Raw genomic sequence first — 22,126 nt, 5'->3', positions numbered from 1 at the left:
GGAGACTAGATGATTTCTGAAGTCCCTTCTATTTTTACAGCTTGTAGTTATGGTGCTCATAACTAAAATTGTATGATTCTAAAATTGTATGATTTTTTTCTCTTCTAACCTGTGCTTGGAATATTCTGAATGAAAATGTGGTATAGGGAGGAAGGCTCTCTTTGGTCCCATTAGCCCATGTATCATGATAAAAAAAATTAATAGAACATGGTGTAAAAGGCCACATTGGCAACATGCAGACATGACGCTGAGGCTCACATGAGGCAGAAGACCAAAAAGTCGGTTTTTTGATTCCTTCAGGGCTCTTTATCTGAAGTCCCATACATACACTATATTTTTTCTCCTTTCCAAGGGTTAGATAAATTAGACCTTTATTGCCAGGGTGTTCTGGAAAATGCACACTCCTTCACTTGTTTGAACACACTTGGTCCCATCGTCCAAAACAAAACACAACTCTCTCTTGCTACGGCTCCGGATGACGATGGAGGTGACCTGCCCTCAGTCACTTTCCCCTTGAGGCTAGTCTTCCCGGCAAAGGCAACGCTGCACAGTTGCAGAGGGCAAACACGCCCTTTGGATGCACCTGTGCCACGGCTGTCTCTCGGGGATGTCGACGCGCTTTAAATCAGCCCTGCCCTTATAAAGAGATAAAAATCACGTTCGGAAACATGCAAACTCCTGTTCAGAAATCTCCCCTTCAACCTGACAAACTGGCTGCAATCCCGATAAACAGATTTTCTTAAAAGGAACTGTAAACCAGAGCCAGGCTTACTTTCTGGTGCCAAAGGGGGGAAAAAAGCGTTGTCTGATTTCCCGCTTGCGGGAAAGAGCTGGCACGACGCGTCACCAACGTCCCTCCACCCCCCCAGTCAAGCGCGGTTCGCCTGGCGCTCTCGAGCCAGCGCTCCCCGGCCGCTGAGCTGCAGGGGGCGGGGCGATGCCTTAGCCTCGCCCTTTTCATGGCCTCCAGCCAATACCTGACACCGCTGGAGGCCGGCGGAGCGGCAGCGAGAAACCCGCCCCTCGCTCTCTCTCAGCTAATCGGGACAGCGCGGTGTGGACCGCCCCGCTGACCCCGCCTCCCCAGCGCTGGGCAATTTAGAGCCGCGCGCCGGGCGGGAATGTAAGATGGCGGAGTAGCAACGCGAAGCGCTTAGCATTGAGTCTCTTGGCCGACTTCGGGTCCCGTCTCGGCAGCCGCAGTGATCGCTGAGCGGAGAGTGCCTAGAGTAGTGAGCCAAGATGCCGAATATTAAAATCTTCAGCGGCAGCTCCCACCAGGACTTATCCCAGAAAATTGCTGACCGCCTGGGCCTGGAGCTAGGCAAGGTGGTGACTAAGAAATTCAGCAATCAAGAGACCTGGTAAGGGCGAACTTGGCACCCCGACCGGCCTCACCTGCCGGGGCGGCGGGGGCGACGCTTGGGCGACAGAGGGTAGGGGGATGGGGCCGCCGCGTGAGTTCTGTGCGACCGGGGTGGGGGGCGGGGGAAGGGGAAGGGGCAGCTCTGTGGCGAGCGTGCCCCGCGGGTTGTTTCCGTTATGTTACCTCTCGCGGGAGGGTCACGTTCATTCTCACCGTGCGGTGGGGTGGAGTCAAGATGGAGCAGGAGGCGAAGCTGCTGGGTTTGAAGGCAAGGGCTGGAGGACCCAAGGCTGAAATAGCGGCTGCCTAGAGCGACGAAAAGGGAGAGACGCTTAGCCTCAGCCAAGGGGACACGTGGCTTTGTCGCTTCGCTGTTGAGCCATCCAGCCAGGACTGGGTTCACTTTAACTCCTGGACCAGCTTGCTTGGGAGAACCTTACTGCGTACTGAGCCCTCCTGGTGTTTCTCCAAGATTCTAAGAAGCAGCTTTTCAATTCGAAATGGTGTCGGTCGGGTTTTGCAGTGAGGAAAATTGACATTATGTACTGAGGGCGCCAAAATTATTACTAAGGGCTTCCGTTGGCTTGGCAGGCGTTGGTTTTTCACATCTTTAGCATCACATCTTGAGAAGTGGAGCCGTACTGAATTTAAATCTAGCTGCTCAAATAAAGTGATGCATCAACTCTGCATCCTGATTGCCAGCATCTCAGCTTGAGCCATCCACAAATTTTGAGGGAACCTTAGTTCTGGAATCCTTGACCTTCCCCAGTGCAGCTACTGGTACAGATAACACAGAAACCTGTTTTTCAGTTAGCAGAGTCTATCCTCAACTTGTCCACTTTTCTTAGCCCACGTGGGGAATTTAGGAAACAGTTTTATTATCCCTGAGTGTTAAGATAATGGAGGAAAGATAATGGAGTGGAAGACCGGAATTGCATAGTGCATTGCAGCTCGAATTTTTTTCATTGCCTTGCTAATTAAACTTGCTCCCTCCCCCCACCTTCCAACTTCCTCCTGCACCTTGGGGGTCATCTTAGAGATAAACTCACCTGATCCTTCCACCTGAATGTAGAATCTTCTGGTTCTGATATTCATACTTTGTGTTTCTTTGCCCTGTTGATCAAATCAGGACAGTGCCCACAATCTCACAGATGCAGTCATCTGTTAAGGAGAAAGTTTACACCAAACCTAGTGATCAGTTGAATTAGTTAAGGTTACTTTCAACGTGTTTTCCTAGATGCCTTTCCTTTTTTCTTTCTTTAGACTTACTACCAAAGTGTAACTCCCCTATCCTTCCTAGACCTGCTGATAAAAGCATTCATGTGTAGTGGACAGCTTCCTTCTGGATGCTTGATTATTGTGCCTCTGGTTGTGATGCAAACGAAAGTGCAAACACAGACACCGTCTGTAACCAGGCAATAGCTTAGTCAGGAGAGGCTGGCCAAGATGCTGTCTTTGGCTGTGACCACACCATTATGACACCAAATTAATAAGACAGTTCAGGATCAGACTTGGCCAGTGGCAGTGTAGGTAGGGGCCAAGAATGATTTTCATTTAGAGGGGTTTTTCTGGCCCTTAGAGAACTGTGGTTGTTAAATCCTTCTCCTACACTTCTAGGAAAAATACAAAGACCTTCTTTTTCTTTGTGCTAACCCTTCACCCTCTGCCTAATGAAATACCCTAGAACCTGAAGCTATACTGGAAGACAGGGAGGGTGAGAACAATTTAGTGTTCTGACTGATCTGAATTCATCAGCAATCCCAGTCTACTTCGGCGAGCAGGCTGGTTTCATTTTTAAACAGCTGGACAATAGCATGCTTGGAAACCCTGGTTAAGATTAAGCCCAACATGGAAAATTGCTGACTGGTTTGGTTTCTCTGTTTCAGGCTTAATCATTAGCTTTTTGGTTCCTTGGATGGTCGGAAATCTTCATAGAACATAATGGAATATGTTACCTATGGAGCTTCCCCATCTTCGCACCCCCCCCTCACCTTTGGCTCTTCTGCACTGTAGAAGTGGTAGCTACTGCCCTGCGTGACTCTTGGGCTCTAAAGGACATGGACAGAGCCTCTCCTCAGTGGGCACTCTGGGGTCATCAGAGGGGGAACGGCAGAGCCCAACTCAAATGATACAGTTTTGCTGTCTGTACAACTTGGCAGAATCTCAGGGGTTGGTGCTCTCTTGAGCATAGTGGCTTTTCTTCTCGAGTCAAAATCATCCATTGCCGTCCGGTTATTTAGGAAACATACATACATCCATGTAGGTGGGTGTATCACACACACACACACACACACACACACACACACACACAGATAGGTAAGAGAGATCAGAAGTTCATGCTCTGGAATCAGAGAACCTGCATTTGAAATCTTTGCTTTTCTTTGCCCCAGTAATATCATCTGTAAAGTGATATCTGCTCATGGAATTACTGTGAAGATGAAATGAGATAGGAGGAAAGGAAAACACTGTCCCACACAGTAAATGCACAGTGAATGTTGGTAAGGAGTGGTAGTGATGATATTGCAGAAAACGTGGAAAATACAGAAAAGGACAAGGGGAAAAAAGATACCCCAAATAATCCTAGCACCCACGATCAACTGTTCACATTTTAATTTCTGACCTTCCAGATGTTTGTGTGTGTTTAAATACTTTTTTCAAAAATGTAAGGTGTTTGGGGTGCCTGGGTGGCTCAGTCAGTTGACTCTTGGTTTTTGGCTCAGGTCATGGTCTCACCGTTGTGTGATCGAGCCCTGCATCAGGCTCTGTGCTCAGTGCGGAGTCTGCTTCAAATTTTCTCTCCCTCTCCCTCATTCTCTGTCTCTCAGATAAATAAATAAAATCTTTTAAAAATGTGAGGTGTTATAGCTTTCATCCTTAGCAATATATTTTGAATAATTTCTCTCCTTAATATTTAGTCTACATGGTTTTAAGTAGCTGTATAGTCTTGTCTTACAGTTTTACCATTATTTTAGATAATCAAGTCCCTGCTAGTAGATATTTCCCATTTTTGACTAATTCTTTTATATGAAAACCTTTGAACATAAATTTCTGACAATTTCCTTAGGACAAATCCCTAGAAGGAGAATTACTAGGTGAAGGGGTATACACCATTTTTCAGGCATTTGGTAACTTGTTGGCAAATTACTCTCTAAAAGAGTTGACCCAATTTCTGCTCTCATCAGCAATAACAATACTAATAGCGATTAATGTATAATGAGTGCTTCAGCTGTGCTAGTTCCTATGTTAAGTACTTTATCCATTTTTAATTCCCTCAACACTGCTGAGAAGTTACTATCCCCATTTTATGGATGAAGGAACTAAGATTCAGAGGTTAAGTAATTTGCCCAACGCTAGGTATTACTGTTTAAATTTTTGCTGATACAGTATCTCATCTGGCTTTTTAAACTTTAGTATATTCAAAAGTTTTTTGTATTTTTTTTATTCTCTTCGATAGCATAAGTACCTTTGGCTTACTTCATTACTCCAGATAGGCTGAGAGGGGGAAGACGAACTTTGGTTGCCTAGGATTTTCCAAAGAACCATATCCCCTGGTTACTTAATCCCTTACATTTTGCACATGCCAATGTCTCCATCTAAATTCTTGAGATTTTCTTAAGAATACTACCCGCCTTCTAGATTTTGCTTCATTTCCTTCTGCGTAGCCTTCCCTGCTAGTTGGATGCCTTTACACCTGCTGCTAAAGGAAAGGTAAAGGAGAAGCTAGTTTTCTCATTGGATGGACATAGCCATTCTGGCCTCGCTAGAAGATTGGGAGAACCATTGGCCCAAAGCCACTTGGAGAACACGCCATTAGCTAGAGGGAGAGAACATGGAGTGTTACCCTTTAAATTGTTAAACCAGGTTTTTCCACCTGATAGATTGCATTAAGAGCAAACAGGTTTTAGGCACAGCTGTTCTGCCATCAATCACTGCCTGATTTACCATCTCTTTAACTTAGAGGAAACCATAAGAAAAATATTAAGATTTTTTGAGGATTCCTTGAACCGTTTCTTGACCAAGCTGTATAATCTGAGTGTAGTTTGCAGGATTTTTAGGCTTTATGAAAGTCTGTACACTATAATACTACTGGAGGGAAGGATTGATCTTAATTAGTGAGGTCAGTTATGCACAGTAAAATAAGGCAATGTCCTAGTTTACTTGTACCACTTTATTTTGATTGATTGGTTGATTGATTGGAGAGCGGGTGCACAAGAGTGCAGGAGTGGGGAGAGGTGCAGAGGGAGAGAATTCTTCAAGCAGACTCCCCACGGAGTGTGGAGCCCTGATGGAGGACTCGATCTCACAACCTATGAGATCATGACCTGAGCCGAAACCAAGAGTTGGATGCTCAACCGACTGAGCCTCCCAGGCGCCCCTGCACCACTTTATTTTAAATATAATTTAATAAAGAAAATTTTCAAGTTGTTAGATGCATGCCTGGTCATAACACCTTTCTGTGCTTGAGGGTAAGTTTTAGTCATAAATTTGGCTTTGGGAAGTGGCTGAACTGCTGGGTGACTATCATCAGGTGATACAATAACACAAAAATGTTACTAGCAGTTGTGCAGGGTGGTGAGCTGGTGCTTTTATAAAAATTATTTTTCAAACCTTCTGTGATGTTAGAATATAATTTTTAAAAGAATCACCTCTACTAAGGTATTGTTTTCAGCAAATGGTCCCTGATGTTTGCTGGCAGTGATAATTTAATTTTGTAATTAATACCTTATCTGCTTTCAAGAAAGGATTTGAAGTGTGTTTCATGATAGTCACACGTAGAAAAGGTTCATTAAATAGATGGATCAGAAGCCTTCTAGAACAAAGGACTATCGTAATCGTGCCAAGAATTTGGCATAAAGTGATTACTTAAGTCCAATGTTAATTTAACTGTATCCCTTGGCTTCCTGGCAGCCAAAGGGATAAAGGCATATGCAGTGGATTATGTAGTTTTTATTTTCATAAAACTCTTTAGACACCTCCAGGCACAAAATTCTAGGAATTTTATGGGTGGGATCCTTAAATAATGAAACTGAGTATCATAAGGAACAGTGTAAGCGATTTTGTGGGTTTTTTTTTTTTTTAAGATTCATTTATTTCAGAGAGAGAGAATGTGTGCAAGAGAGCCAGTGGGGAGGGAGGGGTGGCAGAGGGAGAGAGAATCTCAAGCAGACTTCCTGCTAAGCATGGACCCCCAGCACGGGCTGGATCCCAGGGCCCCAAGATCGTGACTGGAGCTGAAGTCGAGTCGGAGGCTTAACCAACTGAGCCACCCAGGCGCCCCTTGTGGGTATTTTTTATATTGACTCTGGTAGTCGAGGCATTTGTGAAGAGAGATAAGCCATCATGGTCTAAGGGTGTTGCTTTCTGGTGTTACTTGAAAAAAAGAAAGCTTTGAAATAGAGAATGAGCCCTTCTCTCAATGCTATCTTGGATCAGTTGTTAAACTGTTGTTCCCGAGCTCGTAATCAAACAGCCTGGTTGTGGTTGAGTGACATCTGGACCACAGATGATATTCCGTGTTCTTGACTGAAATGAGAGCCACAGGCCTCCCATAGGAGAAGTAGAGGATACCGTTGACTTTATTGGAAATCTGTGTGCCTGACTTCGGTTTTCCCCCTGGGAAATGGAGATCTTAGTCAAGGAGGTGATGAGGTATGGGGCTCTCACCCTATACCTGGGGGCAGGATTAAAATTTTCTTGAGTTTTGAAGTTGCTCAGATATTCGAAGTACCTGGTCAAGACCCCGGAGTTGTGCACCATAAAACATAGAAGGGGCTCTCGTAGCCTGGAACTCCTCAAAGGGTGGGCAATGTGAGTAAAGGAGATCTGAGAAGTCCCTTTAAACACGACTGCCTCGTACTTGGGCCTGCCCCAGTGAGTACTTCGCAGAACACAGTCTCCTCCGGGGGGTGTTACTCAGCCTTGTCTGCTTGTGATTTTTAATTTTTTAATATTATATTTTATTGATCCCAGCATATCCAAAAATATGATAGTTTTAACACGTAAGTGACAGTAAAATTGAGATACTTTTTTCCTTTTATTTATACCGCCCTCACAAAAGAGTGTGTTTTTTATGCTTCTGGCACATTTCAGTTCAGTTCCTCAGACACACTAGTCACATTTCAAGCACTTGGTAACCACACAAGTTCCGTGACTCCCAGATTGGACAGTGCCATTCTAGGACCTAACACTTTGGAAAACATGGAAGTTGCTCTCCCAGAAAGGCCTCCCTGGCTCCCTCCTGCTTGTCTACTTGAATTGTGAAGAAATTTTGGCGTTGGCATAGTTAAAACGTTGCCCACAGAGTCCATTGCTTTTTAAGGCTGATCTTGGTGACTAATAGGTGTCAGTTCATGGAGCAGCTGGGTTGGTCAGTTGGTGAAGCGTCTGCCTTCGGCTCAGGTCATGATATCGGGGTCCAAGGATCGAGCTCCACATCGGGCTCCCTCCTCATCGGGGAGTTTGCTTCTCCCTCTGCTCCCCCCCCCATTCTCTTTCTCTCAAATAAGATCTTTTTTTTTTTTTTTTAACATTTATTTATTTATTTATTTGACAGAGAGACAGCCAGCGAGAGAGGGAACACAAGCAGGGGGAGTGGGAGAGGAAGAAGCAGGCTCATAGCAGAGGAGCCTGATGTGGGACTCGATCCCAGAACACCGGGACCATGCCCTGAGCCGAATGCAGACGCTTAACGACCCACCCAGGCGCCCCTTCTCAAATAAGATCTTAAAATAGATGTCTGTTAAGCTAAACTAGGGTCCACAAAATTGCTATATTGTTCATTAGGTTGCCTCTGTATCAAGATTTCAGGATCCTGCCGTAAAATTCGTTGTAGCCATCCCCATTCTGGTGGGCCCAACAGAAAATGAAAACTGTGTCAGCTGAGTATCTGTGAAAAGGTATGAGCAGATTTCTCAAAATCTTTTAGAGAAACATGTTGGACCCACTTGCCTCTAGTGTGAAGTGAGTTTCTTTGTGAGGGATGATAGAAGCCAGTCTCTTGTGTCACACTGGCCCTGGCTGGCTGGGGATACAGAAGAGCATGACAGATCTGGTCCCCGGCTTCATGGAGCTTAAATTCTCAGGGAAGAGACGGCCCATAAACAAGTGGATAAAAAAATAAAGCGATAACAGGTTAACGGTGAGTGTTGTGAAGGTAATAACGGGAGGGTCACTTTATTGTGGAACATTTGAAACGGAAGTAGAGAGAAGAGTATAATGGTCTCCCCTAGTGTACCCATCACCCGCTCAGGCCAGCACTTGTCAAGTATTGGCTTAATCTTGTTTGATCTATCAATTCCCCTTCCACACACCCCCCACAGTTATTTTGAAGCAAACCTAGATATCATATCCTATCACCCATATGTATTTCAGTAACCACGATACCATTTTCTTGCCTAAAAAAATTAACAGCAGTTTCAATATCAAATACCCAGCTAGTGTTCCAAATTTCCCTGTCTTGTAAATATGGGGGGGGGTGTTTGCTTGAACCGGTATGCAAATGAAGCCCATTTGGTGCAATTGGTTGATTTTTTTTTTAAGATTTTTTTTTATTTATTTGACAGAGATAGAGACAGCCAGCGAGAGAGGGAACACAAGCAGGGGGAGTGGGAGAGGAAGAAGCAGGCTCATAGCGGAGGAGCCTGATGTGGGGCTCGATCCCATAACGCCAGGATCACACCCTGAGCCAAAGGCAGACACTCAACCGCTGTGCCACCCAGGCGCCCCAGTTGATTTTTTTTTTAAAGATTTTTTTATTTATTCATTTGAGAGAGAGCAAGAGCGTGAGCATCCAGGAAGAGGGGGAGGGAGAAGCCAACTCCCCACTGAGCAGTGAGCCCAAGGACACGGGACTTGATCCCAGGACCCCTGACACTTAACTGACTGAGCCATCCAGGCGCCCTGGTTGATTTTTTTAAGTCACTTTTAATCTTTTGGTCCTCAGGGAAGGCACTTTTTAAAAAATTAAGATAGAGGAGATATTTTGATTGAAGACCTGAGAAATAAATGAGCTAGTCACAGGAAGAGCATTCCAGGTCATGGGACGAAGTGCAAGGCTGTGATGGGAGGAAGGACGGATTCAGGGAATGTAGAGGCAGACAGACCGTGTGACTGATGCATAGTAACCTAGGGAGAAAATATTTGGAGATGAGCTATTTCTCAAATCAAAAAACCCTGAGTTTTCCCAGATTCCCTCACCGTATTATATAGTTTCTCAGAACGTAATCCAACTGGACGAGGCTCTTTGACTTCATACAGAAACATTTTTGTTTCTGGTCGCACTTTCATGACCTCCGCTTTCACAGAGGGCCGCCGTAGTGGTTTACCCAAGTCCACACAAAGTATAATAATGCCTTTTTTTGTTAAAACCACATTTCGAGGCAGTTGTAGATTCACGTGTGATTGTAGGAAATGATACTGAGAAATCCTGTGTACCTACTTCCCAGTTTTCCCAGTGCTCCCAACCAGAGTTCTTCCAAACTGTAGTTTTCTTGCACAACTGTAGTGTAGTGCAAGAGGCACGATATGGGGGCGCCTGGGTGGCACAGCGGTTAAGCGTCTGCCTTCGGCTCAGGGCGTGATCCCGGCGTTATGGGATCGAGCCCCACATCGGGCTCCTCCGCTATGAGCCTGCTTCTTCCTCTCCCACTCCCCCTGCTGTGTTCCCTCTCTCGCTGGCTGTCTCTCTCTCTGTCAAATAAATAAATAAAATCTTAAAAAAAAAAAAGAGGCACGATATGGCCATAGATGCAGTCATGATACAGAACCATCCTGTCACCACAAGGCTCCTTCCTGTCGTCACCACACCCACACTTCTTCTCCCTCCACGTAGTTTCCTTAGCTTGCCTTTGTCTAGTTTCGGTGTCTCGCTGATACTGGCCTTGTAAAATGTAAAATGCGTTGGAACATACTCCCGCCCCGTCTGTGTTCTGGAAAAGATGGCGCACAATTCATGTTCATTCTCCAGATGTTTGGTAGAGCTCTCCAGTGAAGCTGTTTTCTGGTTAGTCTTCCTAGAGGCTTACGAGTTTTTTTCAAATATTTTTCAAGCTTATTCATTTAAGTGATTTCTACACCCAGCATGGGGCTCACTCAAACCCACGACCCCAAGATCAAGAGCAGCTTGCTTCTCCGACTGAGCGAGCCAGGTGCCCCGATGCTTACCAGTTTTTTAATTCCCCTTCCCCCAAGAGCCAGCTTTGGGTTTCACTGGTTTCTCGCTGGTGTTTTCCTGTTTTCGGTTTCACTGACTTCTGCTCTTACGGTTATTTTCTTCTGCTTACTTTGGGTTTATTTTGCCCATTTTCTACTTTTGTCAATATAGGAACTGAGATTATTAATACTAATTTTTTTTTGCCTTTTTAAAGGTTATTTATTTATTTATTTGAGGTAGAGCGAGCATGAGCAGGAGGCAGAGGCAGAGGGAGAAGCAGGCTCCCCGCTGAGCAAGGAGTCCGATATGAGGGCTCGATCCCAGGACCCTGAGCCATGACCTGAGCCAAAGGCAGATGCTTAACTGACTGAGCCACCCAGGCAGCCCTTATTGATAATTGATTATTGAGAAAATAATGCACTTCTAATGTAAAGATCCCTAGTATAAAATACTTCTTGAATTCAGTGCCTGAAGAAAGTTTATCTCCAGATGTCCCAAACTAATATGTTTTCCTCTTTGTTCTGGCTACCAGGAATCTCAGCCTCCCTGTTCTCACTGGTTTCTGGCTTGATTTTTACCATTTGCTCGTATTTTTCTTGCTTTACAATATAAACTAACCCCATTCTTTTTAAAATCAACTGTTACTTGGACTGGAAAGGAATAAATATTAAATAATTATCTCCTATATCAGCTGCTTCTGGCAGTGGAATTACCTCCGTTTGAAGTTTCGCTCTTAATCAGTAGGAGTTATCAACTATTGTGACCTCCTCCTGATCGATACACGCTACATACTGTGCACACACATCCACAAATAACCCCCGCCTCCCCTCCGGGATTAATTCAGGAAATGATAGTGCTTTGAGGTGTCAATGGAGGTTATGATTTTTTAATCCTAAATTATTCTTGGTAAGGATCCAAGCGTGGATATGAAAACTTCCATTTTATGGTAAAGTATAACCCTACTCCATAATTAACTTCGTGTGAAATATTTTTAAACAAGACTTACCAATTGGACAGAATACAGTTAGCATAAAAATGGAGGCAAGGACCACATCTGTTTTCTTCTCCATGTGTCACTGGCACTTAGTGCAGTGACTGGCATACGAACATGGACTATTTGTTCAGTGAAGTGCCAATACGGTAGATGTCCTGGCTCCCGTAGAAGGCATCGTTCTAGAACAGTAGTGATTCATTCCTTACATGATCCTTCTGCTTTTGTTCTGTGTGGATTGGGACAGTCAAGAGATTTTGTATCAAATTTGCATTCACATGTCCTGTTCCTGTATATAGTGAGGTACAGGCAGCTCACCGAAATTATGTTCCAGTTACTCGTAAGTGCTTTAGCCAATCTTCATGCCACGTCACATGTAAAAGCTAATATTTGTACGGCACACTGGAGTAAACTGAGGCAGTGAAGTGCTTCTAGTACAGGGGCTCCTCCAGGGAATCTCCCAAAGTGAGGGGATCAGTGTCCACATGACCCCCACTAGGCTATAACCCATGAACAGCACGGTGGTAGAGAAGATGGACTCATCAGACCTTACCATCTGTAGAAGTGTAGTGTTGTGCTTTAAAATCTCTTGTTTTGGGGCCGCCTGGGTAGCTCAGTCGGTTAAGTGTCTGCCTCGGGCTCAGGTCATGATTCTGGAGTCGGTCCTGTATTGGGCTCCCCACTGAGCGGGGGGGAGTCAGCCTCTCCCTCTGACCCTCCCCCATCTCATGCTCACTCGCTCTCTCACTCGCGCTCTCTCTCTCTCTCAAATAAATAAAATCTTGAAAAAAAATTTTAAATAAAATCTCTTGGTTTTTTTGCTTTCCTTCCTTTCTCGTTGTAGTGTGGAGATTGGAGAAAGCGTACGTGGAGAGGATGTCTACATTGTTCAGAGTGGTTGTGGCGAAATCAATGACAATCTAATGGAGCTTTTGATCATGATCAATGCCTGCAAGATTGCCTCAGCCAGCCGGGTTACTGCAGTCATCCCATGCTTCCCTTATGCCCGACAGGATAAGAAGGATAAGGTGGGAGCAGAATCTCCTTTAAAAAAAACATTTTTTTTTTTTATCAGAAGCGGCACTTGCCCAGAGTCACATAAATTCCTTAATCCTCAGACCCATATTTAGAGGGTATATAACTTTTTTTCAAAATCACATTCTCGTCGGTATCACCCAGTGTTCAAAAACAATTGACGTGGGGTTGTTTTTATAAATCAACACACTTGTGGTCTGTATTTGTTCCAGTCGTACATATATGACTTTCAGTTAGCGCAGTGTGACTTTTTGATTGTGTCAGTAGGACTAAGTACCAGCTACTGTGGAGTAGAGTATTTTTCAAACTATGGTGGATCCTCTGGGACCCTCTTGGGGTTCCAGCTGTGACCTCTTCATAAGTCTTGAAGTCGGTTGCATGAGTGCTTAGTCTCATTATACACATACGCATCTCACCCCATGTATCTGGTATATTAGAGGCTAAGGTAATATGCATAAAACTTTGCAGGACTGTTGTAATAATCAGATTTTGCACACAATGTCTGGGCGGAGGCCCAATATTTGTATTCTGAGAGAGTCTGGTGTTCCTACAGAGCGTAAAGGGCAGGGCCTTTGCTGTTCTGTAGTGCGGCAGGTGTATTGGCCTGGGGTTTAAGGAGGTTGAAGTTGCTGGAAAGTTGACCTCCAGATGAGTGGGTGAGTGGTATAATTTACAAAATAAACTACAGTTTCCATTCTGTGGTCTTTAAATTTTGACATGTTAGATGTCATCCAGGGAGTATGTGTCAAAAGAGATTTTAATAATCCTTGAGGAAAAAAATTTTTTTAAGTCTGCCTAGTTTAAATTGAGCGTTGCAACACTCGATAGGCTGAAAATACATACATTAAGTTAGGAAAAGAAAAGGTAGGTAGGTAGTTTTCTTTCTTTCTTTTTTTTTTTTTTTTGTATTTTTCTTTTCTGAAAGCTGTATCCTGATTTGGAAAAGTGATATTCCACTTAATATTTGCACTAGACTGTGATCTACTCGTGAAGTCAACAGCCATGGCACTTTCTATGAATTTCCTGGCAGCACGGTGCCTTAAACATAGTAGGTGCACAATAAAGGAATGCTTCTCGAGCAAATGAATTGTTTCTCAAAATGGCTTTTTGGTTTTTTGTTCTTCTTTCCTCTGCCTCCGTTTAGAGCCGGGCTCCAATCTCAGCCAAGCTGGTGGCAAATATGCTCTCCGTAGCAGGCGCGGATCATATTATCACCATGGACCTGCATGCTTCTCAGATTCAGGTATCTGGAAGCTAAATATTGGGCATTAGAAAGGGGTGGGGGAGGAGAGAGCTGTTAATGCTGGAGACTCCAGAGAAGCAGAAACTTGTCCCAAGTACAGCTCAGAGTACCTAGACATTGACACCACCGTAAGCACCCTCACCTTAAGCATAGTTCCTGATCTTAGTCTTTGGGGTGGTTGGATAAGGGAGGCAGTCTGGAATTCTGAGAGGAGCATAGGCTTGGGTTCAGACCTGGTTTGAATACTGGCTCTGACCCTCAGCAGCTTTGTAACTTTGGGCAGGTTATTTAACTCCTCTGAACACATGCTGCATTGTTATCGTGAGTGCGAAATTTATGGTAGAACGCGTGGCCCGGGACAGGTGCTCAATAAATAGGAACTGTTACTGTCATCATTAAATTGAGAGCCACAGCTGTCGGAACCTACTTTCTAGCAAAAACCCAGAGAAAGGGGAGCAGAATACTACTTTATATTCTGTACTATTTAAAGGGGCTTTCAAATCCTCATTGGAGGCTTGTGGCAATCCAGTGAGGTACCTGGGGTAGGTGATTCAACCCATTTTATAGAAGAGGGACAGATTTGTTGAGAAACACAACTAATCTGTAGCTAGTATTAGAGTTACTCTCTGTGACCATTTATTATAAATACATTCCACTAGGTTTATGTATCAAAGCATCTCTAACCGGTTTAGCGGTTAGCTGTTGCTCCCTAACAAACCAGCCCAACATTTGGTGGCATAAGGCAATATGCCTCACGGGTCCGCACATTGACTGGGTTGTTCTGGTATTGGCTGAACGTGACCGTTCTTCCCAAGGGCTCACTCATGTTCCTGCGGTCAGTTGTGGGTTAGCCGAGGGCAGGCTTTGCCCCTCTTGGCTGGACTGTCCTGTGCCACCCAGGTTTGAGGAAGCCATTTTGAGTCTGTTCCACCGGGCATGCCTTCTAATCAGTCTGAATGTTACAGGAAGGTATTCTTCGGGCAAGTTATTAACCTGTTTGTATTGGTCATTTATAAATGGAAGTGTAGAAAAACAAAGCGAAAGTGACTCCGCTTCTTTCTACAGGGCTTTTTTGATATCCCAGTGGACAATTTGTATGCAGAGCCAGCTGTCCTGAAGTGGATAAGAGAGAACATCTCTGAGTGGAGGAACTGTACTATTGTCTCACCCGATGCTGGTGGAGCGAAGAGGTATGGCCGGGAATGCGTATTATTCTCAAAGTACGGGGAAAATCTTTCAGACAGTTGTGTCAGAAAGTGATATTTTTCTCTTTTTTTTAAGATTTTATTTATTTATTTGAGAGCTAGAGATAGTGAGACAGAGCACAGGCGGGGTCGGGGAGAGGGAGAAACAGGCTCCCCGCTGAGCAGAGAGCCTGACCCGGGCCTCGATCCCAGGACCCTCGGATCGTGACCTGAGCCGAAGACAGATGCTTAACCGACTGAGCCCCCCAGGTGCCCCAGAAAGTGATATTTTTCTAGCAGGTGTCCATTTTTAAGTATGGTTGACCCTTGAACAACATGGGGGTTGGGGCACCACCACCACCACCACCACCACCGCCCCCCGTGCGGTCAAAAATCCACATAGAACTTTTGACCATACCAAAACTTAACTACTGGTAGCCAACTGTTAACTGGAAGCATACCCAATAACATAAACAGTCGATTAACCATGTTGTATCTTATGTGTATTTTATATACTGTAGTGCGAGAAAGCAAGCTAGAGAAAAGAAAATGTTAGAAAATACATTTACAGTACGGTACTGCATCAAGAAAAATCCGCTCGTAACTGGACCTGCACAGTTCAAGGCCATGTCTTTCAGGGGTCAGCTCTACTTCAGGATGGGTGGAGCCGGGACACGGGCTGGACATAGTTTTACTAACCCTGTTTTACTGGCCTGAGCCACTGCCCGACAGGCAGGACGGCACGAAGGGGTCCTTAAGTAGTTACGGTATTGTAGGCTTGCTGAAGCCCATGAGTCACTTGGCCCCGCAGAGCTAGCCACTGCTGTGAAGCGATCCGGGAACGGTGGGAAATTTGGATTTCTAATGAATGGCACATGCTCTCGAACTACGTGCTAGTAGAGGACAAGTAAGGCTCTTTTCCGTGCCTCCTAATGCTGGTGGTTAGACCGTTTTCATTCTGGCACTAAGACGTTAAGCAGAAAGGAAGATAAAGTGGAGTAACTTTATTTAAAATGAAGACCTTAACATTTTAAACAAACCCGATTGCCAAGGATTGCCAGTTTCGGTGCTTTACAGCTCGCGTGGTGCAGACTAAGAGCTCTTGATTTCCTCAGTGGATCACTCATTAGTAATGCATTCAGAAGGATGACACATGTTCTTCTTGTTGTGGAAATAGAACGAAGAGGCTACAAAACACAGATGATTAGGGAAAGCTAATTCATATCTTTCTAAAGGCCATTCAAACCTTCAATGACTGTTTCTCAACAACCTCATTATTTCAGTAACTTAAACAGAACGGCTAAGCTGAGAGCTTGGGTTCCGTTATCCAGCCAGATGTATGACTTCGTGAGTCCCACGGAATCGCTAGTTATCATCTGTAAAAGCGACCGAGCCTAAAAAGCATCCCCCTAATGGTAGTTGTCAAACTTGTCTTAACTTGTTGGCCAGTGTTTTCCCATCTTGCCGTGGGACTTAGAAAATAGTCGTGTTTGAAATAAATAAACAAGCGTTTCTTTGCAAAGCTGGGTACAGGAAAACTGCCTTCAGTAGGTGACTTATGGCTACCGTACTGTTGTGTGTGTGTGTTGATCATTGTCTCCCAGCAGTGGAGTATTTTCAGAGTGAGTGGCTGTCACTTCTGTCTCGGCAAGGTTTTTGGGGTAGGTGGGAGATCCCTGTGTGCTGGTGACTTGCACAGAGTTCTCTGCTCAAGCGGATAGGGAGTGACTTTTCCCAGCCCTTCTTCTGCTTTGTCGGTCATTGAGTTAGTTGGCCATGGAGTCTGGACGGTCGGGGACGCCTGAGCTAATTGGATCATGTAATTGTCTTGGATAAGTAAACGTTCCAAGCAGATGGGTTATTCTTGATGTCCTCTGCCCCGCTGTAGTCATGGAGAGCCCAGGGTGTGGTTCACCTAGGTCAGGGTCCATATGCCGTCCCGTTGTGGTTCGGATGTTCTGTGTTCGCTATGACAGGGTCATATGTTCTCCCCTATCCAGCACAACCCCAGTCACTTGACCACAGTCACAGCAGAAACCAGATGTGATGCTCTGGTTGGGTCAACGCTGCATTTAAAAAAACAAGACCCAAAGCACAGGCTGCTTCACGTGAGCACAGGGAGGACGGCTCAGCGGAGCAGGAGCTGCACATCACTTCTGCTGAGCAGCATGCTGTCATTTACACTGAATCGATTTCTGGTTGAGTGAATTACATGGGACTTGGTCATCAGAGATCAGTCTTCCTGTCCCACCTTCTAGTGCGGTTTGTATTATTGTGTAATGCAAAATGAGACTGGCGTTTTGACTCGGAGGTACGTCGGGCTGTGCGGCCAGATGTCCAGTTTTCCTGGTTAATTGGTGTAACTTTCTTTCTAGCGCTCCTAAAAGGAACTTCCAAGCTTGGTGTCCAGGTACAGTTGACATTGACAGTTGGTGGAGCACTGAGGGGAGTGTGGTGAGAGCACAGGCATTCTGACTCCTCCCCCGCCAGGTTCAGGCTCACTTCTCACAACATCCGCATGTCAAATTGGGCCAATCTGTGCACTCGCGGCCTTAGTTAATGACGTCTTCTCTCTCTCCCCTTCTGCTGCCAATCTATTAAATGAACGTGCCTTCGCATCCTACTGCTTCCTGGGACTGGTGAGGCATCTGGCTATCCCCTGCTCGCTGTAAACCAGAATTAATTATAATCGAAGTCTGACTAATACGCTCATAAACTGCTCTCAGGATATGGAGGCATTAGTCTATAAAACCCACTTTGTGCCGTTGGCCTCTGAGAAGTCAATCAATGAGAGCTGTGTTCTTCCAGCCCTGGGAACAGTTTGGTTTCAAAGAGTGTTCCCCCCACCCCACTTCCCCACCGGAAAACAAGCCCGTTGTTTAGTCCCTGTCTTTCATCCTTAGGTTTAACTGCGAACACCCTGTTTTGCAGAGTGACCTCCATTGCAGACCGGTTGAATGTGGACTTCGCTCTGATTCACAAGGAACGGAAGAAGGCCAACGAAGTAGACCGCATGGTGCTGGTGGGAGACGTGAAGGACCGGGTGGCCATCCTGGTGGATGACATGGCCGACACCTGTGGCACAATCTGCCACGCGGCCGACAAGTGAGTGCCGAGAGGTGGGGCCGGTGCTTAGAAGGGGAACCAATAGCTGGCTGCCGTCTCAGTGCCTTATGCCTGCGGATTCTTGTGGAAGTGAGTCGAGGGGGATGGTATCTAGCTTTGGGAGTTTTTATTACCTGAGGTTTGAATTGCACAATGCGTACGTTGATGAATATTTTCCTTTTTCCCCAGATCTCCTGAGTTTCATTACGCTAAACCATATAGAGCATAAAATTGGCCGTGCCGACCGTTAGGTGTACGATTAGTGGTATTAGGTACACTGGCAGTGTTGTGCAACTGTCACCACTGTTTTCAAAATGTTTTCACCACTCTTACTCGACTTTTGATATTTTTTTTAAAACAGAGTAGAAATGTATGGGCCTAAAAAGACAGAAATTGGCCCTTCACATGGATTTGAATTGTGTGAGTCCACTTAGATGCATTTTTTTTTTTTTTGGATAAGTACAGTACGGTACTATAAATGTATTTTCCTTATGATTTTCTTTTTTAAGATTTCATTTATTTGAGAGAGAGCACAAGCGAGGGGAGCAGCAGGCAGAGGGAGAGGGTGAAGTATACTCCCCACTGAGCAGGGAGCCCGACGTGGGGCTCGATCCCAGGACCCTGGGATCATGACCTGAGCTGAAGGCAGACACTTAAGCCACTGACAACCAGGCGCCCCTTGCCTGCACTGTTCTAAACTGTGCCTTCACTCTGTTCGCTCTGCTGCTAGTCACCAGTCTCTTACCTCCCCAGTCCATCTCTCTCATAGCCTCCCCACTTGCTAATCTGTCTAAAACTAAGGCAAGAGCCCATTACTCCTCCTTAAGTGGCTCCCCATTGCTTATAATCCACACCACTGTGGAGAGCCTTGTTTCTCCAAATTTTTTCTTAACTTCAGCGTGTCTGTGCCATATACAGAGCCTGGCATATAATAGGGGCTAAGAAAGTATTTGTGGGCTGAGTGATTCCTGATTGGGATCCTGGAACATATATTGATAAAACTCATTTCGTCCTTGTATGATTAAGGTAACCCTGATTGCTTTCACAGGTCAACTCCCTGAAATGTCAGTTCGTTACCATGATAGTTTCTTGTTCCTAGCTTACTCCAGTGCAGGTATCCTCTTTCGGTTTTACGGTGTTGCATCTTTAACATAAGGCTTCCAGGATTACCTTGGAAGACATTTCCAGTTTGGCCAACCAGAAAGGGAAAAGAAGAGCATGGAGAATCACCCATGGAAGATTCTTCTAAGCCCAGCCAGTGGTATACATTGCATCTGCCCACATTCTGATAGCTAGAACTAAGTCACATGGCCACTCCTAACATTGCAAGGGAGGCTGGGAAATGTAGTCCAGCTGTGTGCCCAGGAAAAAAAGGCAGTGGATTTTGTTGAGCATAGCAGTCTGTGCCAGTCTTACTACGTTAATCCAAACCTGTTCAGGTAAGTTCATAGTCCAGTTATTTCTCCTTGCCGTGAACTGAATCGTCTCCCCCTAAAGTTCATACGTTGGAAGTCTTAACCTTCCAGTGATGATATTTGGAGATGGGATCTTTGGGGAAGGTAACTAGGTTTAGATGAGGTCCTGGTGGTGGGGGGGGACCCTCAAAATGGGAATAGTGCCCTTCTAAGAGGAGACACCCGAGAGTTGGTTCCCCCATGCATAGGTGCACACAGAGGTCATGTGAGCGCACAGTGAGATGGCAGCTGCCAACAAGCCAAGAGAAGAGGCGTCAGGATGCCAGCTGCCTTGTCACCACCTTGATCTTGGGGTTCCCAGCCTCCAGAACTGAGAGAGCAAGCTCTAGTTTTTAAGGCACCCAGGCTGACTGATACACTCCTCCCCCCTAAGTCAGATCCTCTAGTGACAACTGAGAGTAATCCAAAGCAACCCTGCTTTTTCCTCTAGACTTCTGTCAGCTGGAGCCACCAGAGTCTACGCAATCTTGACTCATGGGATCTTTTCTGGCCCGGCCATTTCTCGCATTAACAATGCGTGCTTCGAAGCAGTGGTAGTCACCAATACCATACCTCAGGAGGATAAGATGAAGCATTGCTCCAAAATACAGGTGAGGAGGAGATTCTTGGAAAAGGAGACTCTGCAAAGGATTTTCAGGAGGTGGTTGCCTACGTCGAGTTAGGGGTCTGGATTCTGAAGATGTCCTCCTTGCTCTTAAGGGCTTAGTCTGTCATCAGGATCTGTGACCCAAAAGTAAAACAAATAAAAAAGTCACGTGTAAAAATTCAGATTGCAAGGCGAAGCTCTGGAGGATGGAGCATCAGGACTGCAACATTTCAGCAGACTCCCAGTGACGGTGATACACGCTCAGATCTGCAAACCCACTCTTTACATACACTGCGTGTGTGTGTTTCACTCTTAACTGCTGGCCCCTGCAGACACGATGGGAAACCTTTAAACTGGGGGTACACGCCTCAGAATGTCAGTGTCTGTCAGAGCAAGCTCTGGAAAGAGCCAAAGTTAATTACTGAGGGTTCTTGTTCAAATGCAGATCCCTTTGTTGCATCCGAGACCTACAGACCCAGGAGGTCCTGGGACCACTCCTTTAATTCCCCCCAAGTAATTAAGCACTCAGGCTCTAGGGCTGTTCCGCTAAAAGAACAAGGCCTTGCTTCATTACAAACGTGTGCAGTCATCCCTTAGCTCTCTGAGATTCATACGGAGATTGGAGCACCAGTGTCCTTAAGGATTTGTATTTGCAGCTTGAGCACTACCTTGATTTCACTGCTGAGAATCTGTAAGTGTCAGCGCACCACCACGTTGGTGAGTCTGAGTCAGGGGTGTTCCTCCTCGAGCACTTTGGCCCTTTCCCAAGCGCTGATGTTAAAAGTACTATGCAGAAGATAGCTGGGTGCGGCTCATGGTGGGGGGGGACACAGCCCAGTGCAGCAGCTTTCAGGGCAACGCCCGTCGTTAGGCTGCTCAGCAGCGTCAGCAAACGGGTCAGTCATCTGTGAGCTGCTAACCAGATGCTTCTCTCGGCGCCTGCAGGTGATCGACATCTCCATGATCCTGGCAGAAGCCATCAGGAGAACTCACAATGGGGAATCCGTCTCCTACCTGTTCAGCCATGTCCCTCTATAATAGAGTAACTGCTGAGGCTTTTTACAAATAAAGTGAACCCCGCCCCCTTGTTGTCCCTTGGTATTTGATGACAAATTCCGCAGAAGGCCCAGCTTGCTCCGGTGAAGCTTTCTACACCCCTCATCCTCATTGGGTATATTAGCATTTCTCCTAAATGTAGAGAAATACGGATTGAGATGAGTTGCCAGGATTTTCCGGCGCTTGTCTCACTTCTGGCTTGATGAGCCCTGCAGCTTTAACTACGCTGAACCTGCAGCAAGATTTCAGGCTTTGAAGGGTGTTGTGTAGGGGTGTTTGAATGTGCCCCGGAGAGAGCACAGACTACTTTGCATGTGAATACTTCAGGGTTTCCTTGTTTCAGAACTACTGGCAACAAAGCCACCCCAGTTCCCCTCCACCCCCAACCTGTGACATGCTCTCAAAAGTCTCTTCAAAATGACAGCAAGATCCCTAGGCAGCCCCAGCCCAGCTCAGGCCGCTGAGTCCTGTATAAGCTGGAGCCAGCAGGGCTGCACTCAGTGGGAGCAGCTCTCTGGAGGGGGCGGGGGTGCCTGGGGGGTGGAGGCAGCACATGGGGCAGTGAATGCTTTTTGGGAGGAAAAAGCCTGATCCTTCGCCCCCTGCTTGGGGATTGTGTGGCTTGGATTCTCCTTTGTCCCCATTCCTTTCCATTTGGCTTGACCTTCAGCCATCTTGCCCTTCCCCTGACCAGATGTCCTCCAGGGCACAAATGTTCCTCGTACCACAGTCTTCTGGAAAGCAAAGTCGCTTCCTGCTACATAATCTCTAACACTGACACGGGATTTTTTTTGCCGCAGCGTAATCTTCCTTAGCCTGCTACCACCATGGTAGTAGGTTTTAGGTGGGGTCGTAGTGCCTTTTGATTAATTTAAATATTTCATCTTCCATCTCTTTGGCCTCTCCAGTGACCTGCAGTTTCTGTTAAAAAGAC

At 45.7% G+C, this 22,126-nt stretch overlaps 1 protein-coding gene and 1 long non-coding RNA gene across 2 annotated transcripts in view; one reads left to right on the top strand and one right to left on the bottom strand.

Annotated features, from left to right (window-relative positions):
- Positions 1 to 1,676, bottom strand: part of LOC121102551 — a 42,463-nt gene extending 40,787 nt beyond the window's left edge. The window contains exon 1 of the long non-coding RNA XR_005834636.1: positions 1,550 to 1,676. This is a non-coding gene — a long non-coding RNA (uncharacterized LOC121102551). The remainder of the gene's footprint in view (positions 1 to 1,549) is intronic.
- Positions 1,095 to 21,220, top strand: PRPS1 (phosphoribosyl pyrophosphate synthetase 1). The gene is made up of 7 exons (XM_040629390.1): positions 1,095 to 1,364; positions 12,353 to 12,536; positions 13,688 to 13,786; positions 14,852 to 14,976; positions 17,902 to 18,075; positions 19,981 to 20,140; positions 21,082 to 21,220. Exons 1-7 carry the CDS (start codon positions 1,243 to 1,245, stop codon positions 21,172 to 21,174), a joined length of 957 nt encoding a protein of 318 aa, XP_040485324.1. The 5' UTR covers positions 1,095 to 1,242; the 3' UTR covers positions 21,175 to 21,220.
- The last annotated feature ends 906 nt before the right edge of the window (positions 21,221 to 22,126 follow it).

Source organism: Ursus maritimus, assembly GCF_017311325.1.
Source record: "Ursus maritimus isolate PB19 chromosome X unlocalized genomic scaffold, ASM1731132v1 scaffold_X1, whole genome shotgun sequence".
Lineage (NCBI taxonomy): Eukaryota > Metazoa > Chordata > Mammalia > Carnivora > Ursidae > Ursus > Ursus maritimus.
Note: the sequence above shows the minus strand (reverse complement) of the source record. Positions and strands in the feature narration are given on the sequence as shown.

What these genes read in the sequence shown, in the direction of transcription:
- PRPS1 (XM_040629390.1), top strand. Translation starts at nt 1,243, where the DNA reads ATGCCGAATATTAAAATCTTCAGCGGCAGCTCCCACCAGGACTTATCC. An exon ending in TTCAGCAATCAAGAGACCTG is followed by an intron (nt 1,365 to 12,352) that starts GTAAGGGCGAAC and finishes TTCTCGTTGTAG; the next exon opens with TGTGGAGATTGGAGAAAGCG. An exon ending in GACAGGATAAGAAGGATAAG is followed by an intron (nt 12,537 to 13,687) that starts GTGGGAGCAGAA and finishes GCCTCCGTTTAG; the next exon opens with AGCCGGGCTCCAATCTCAGC.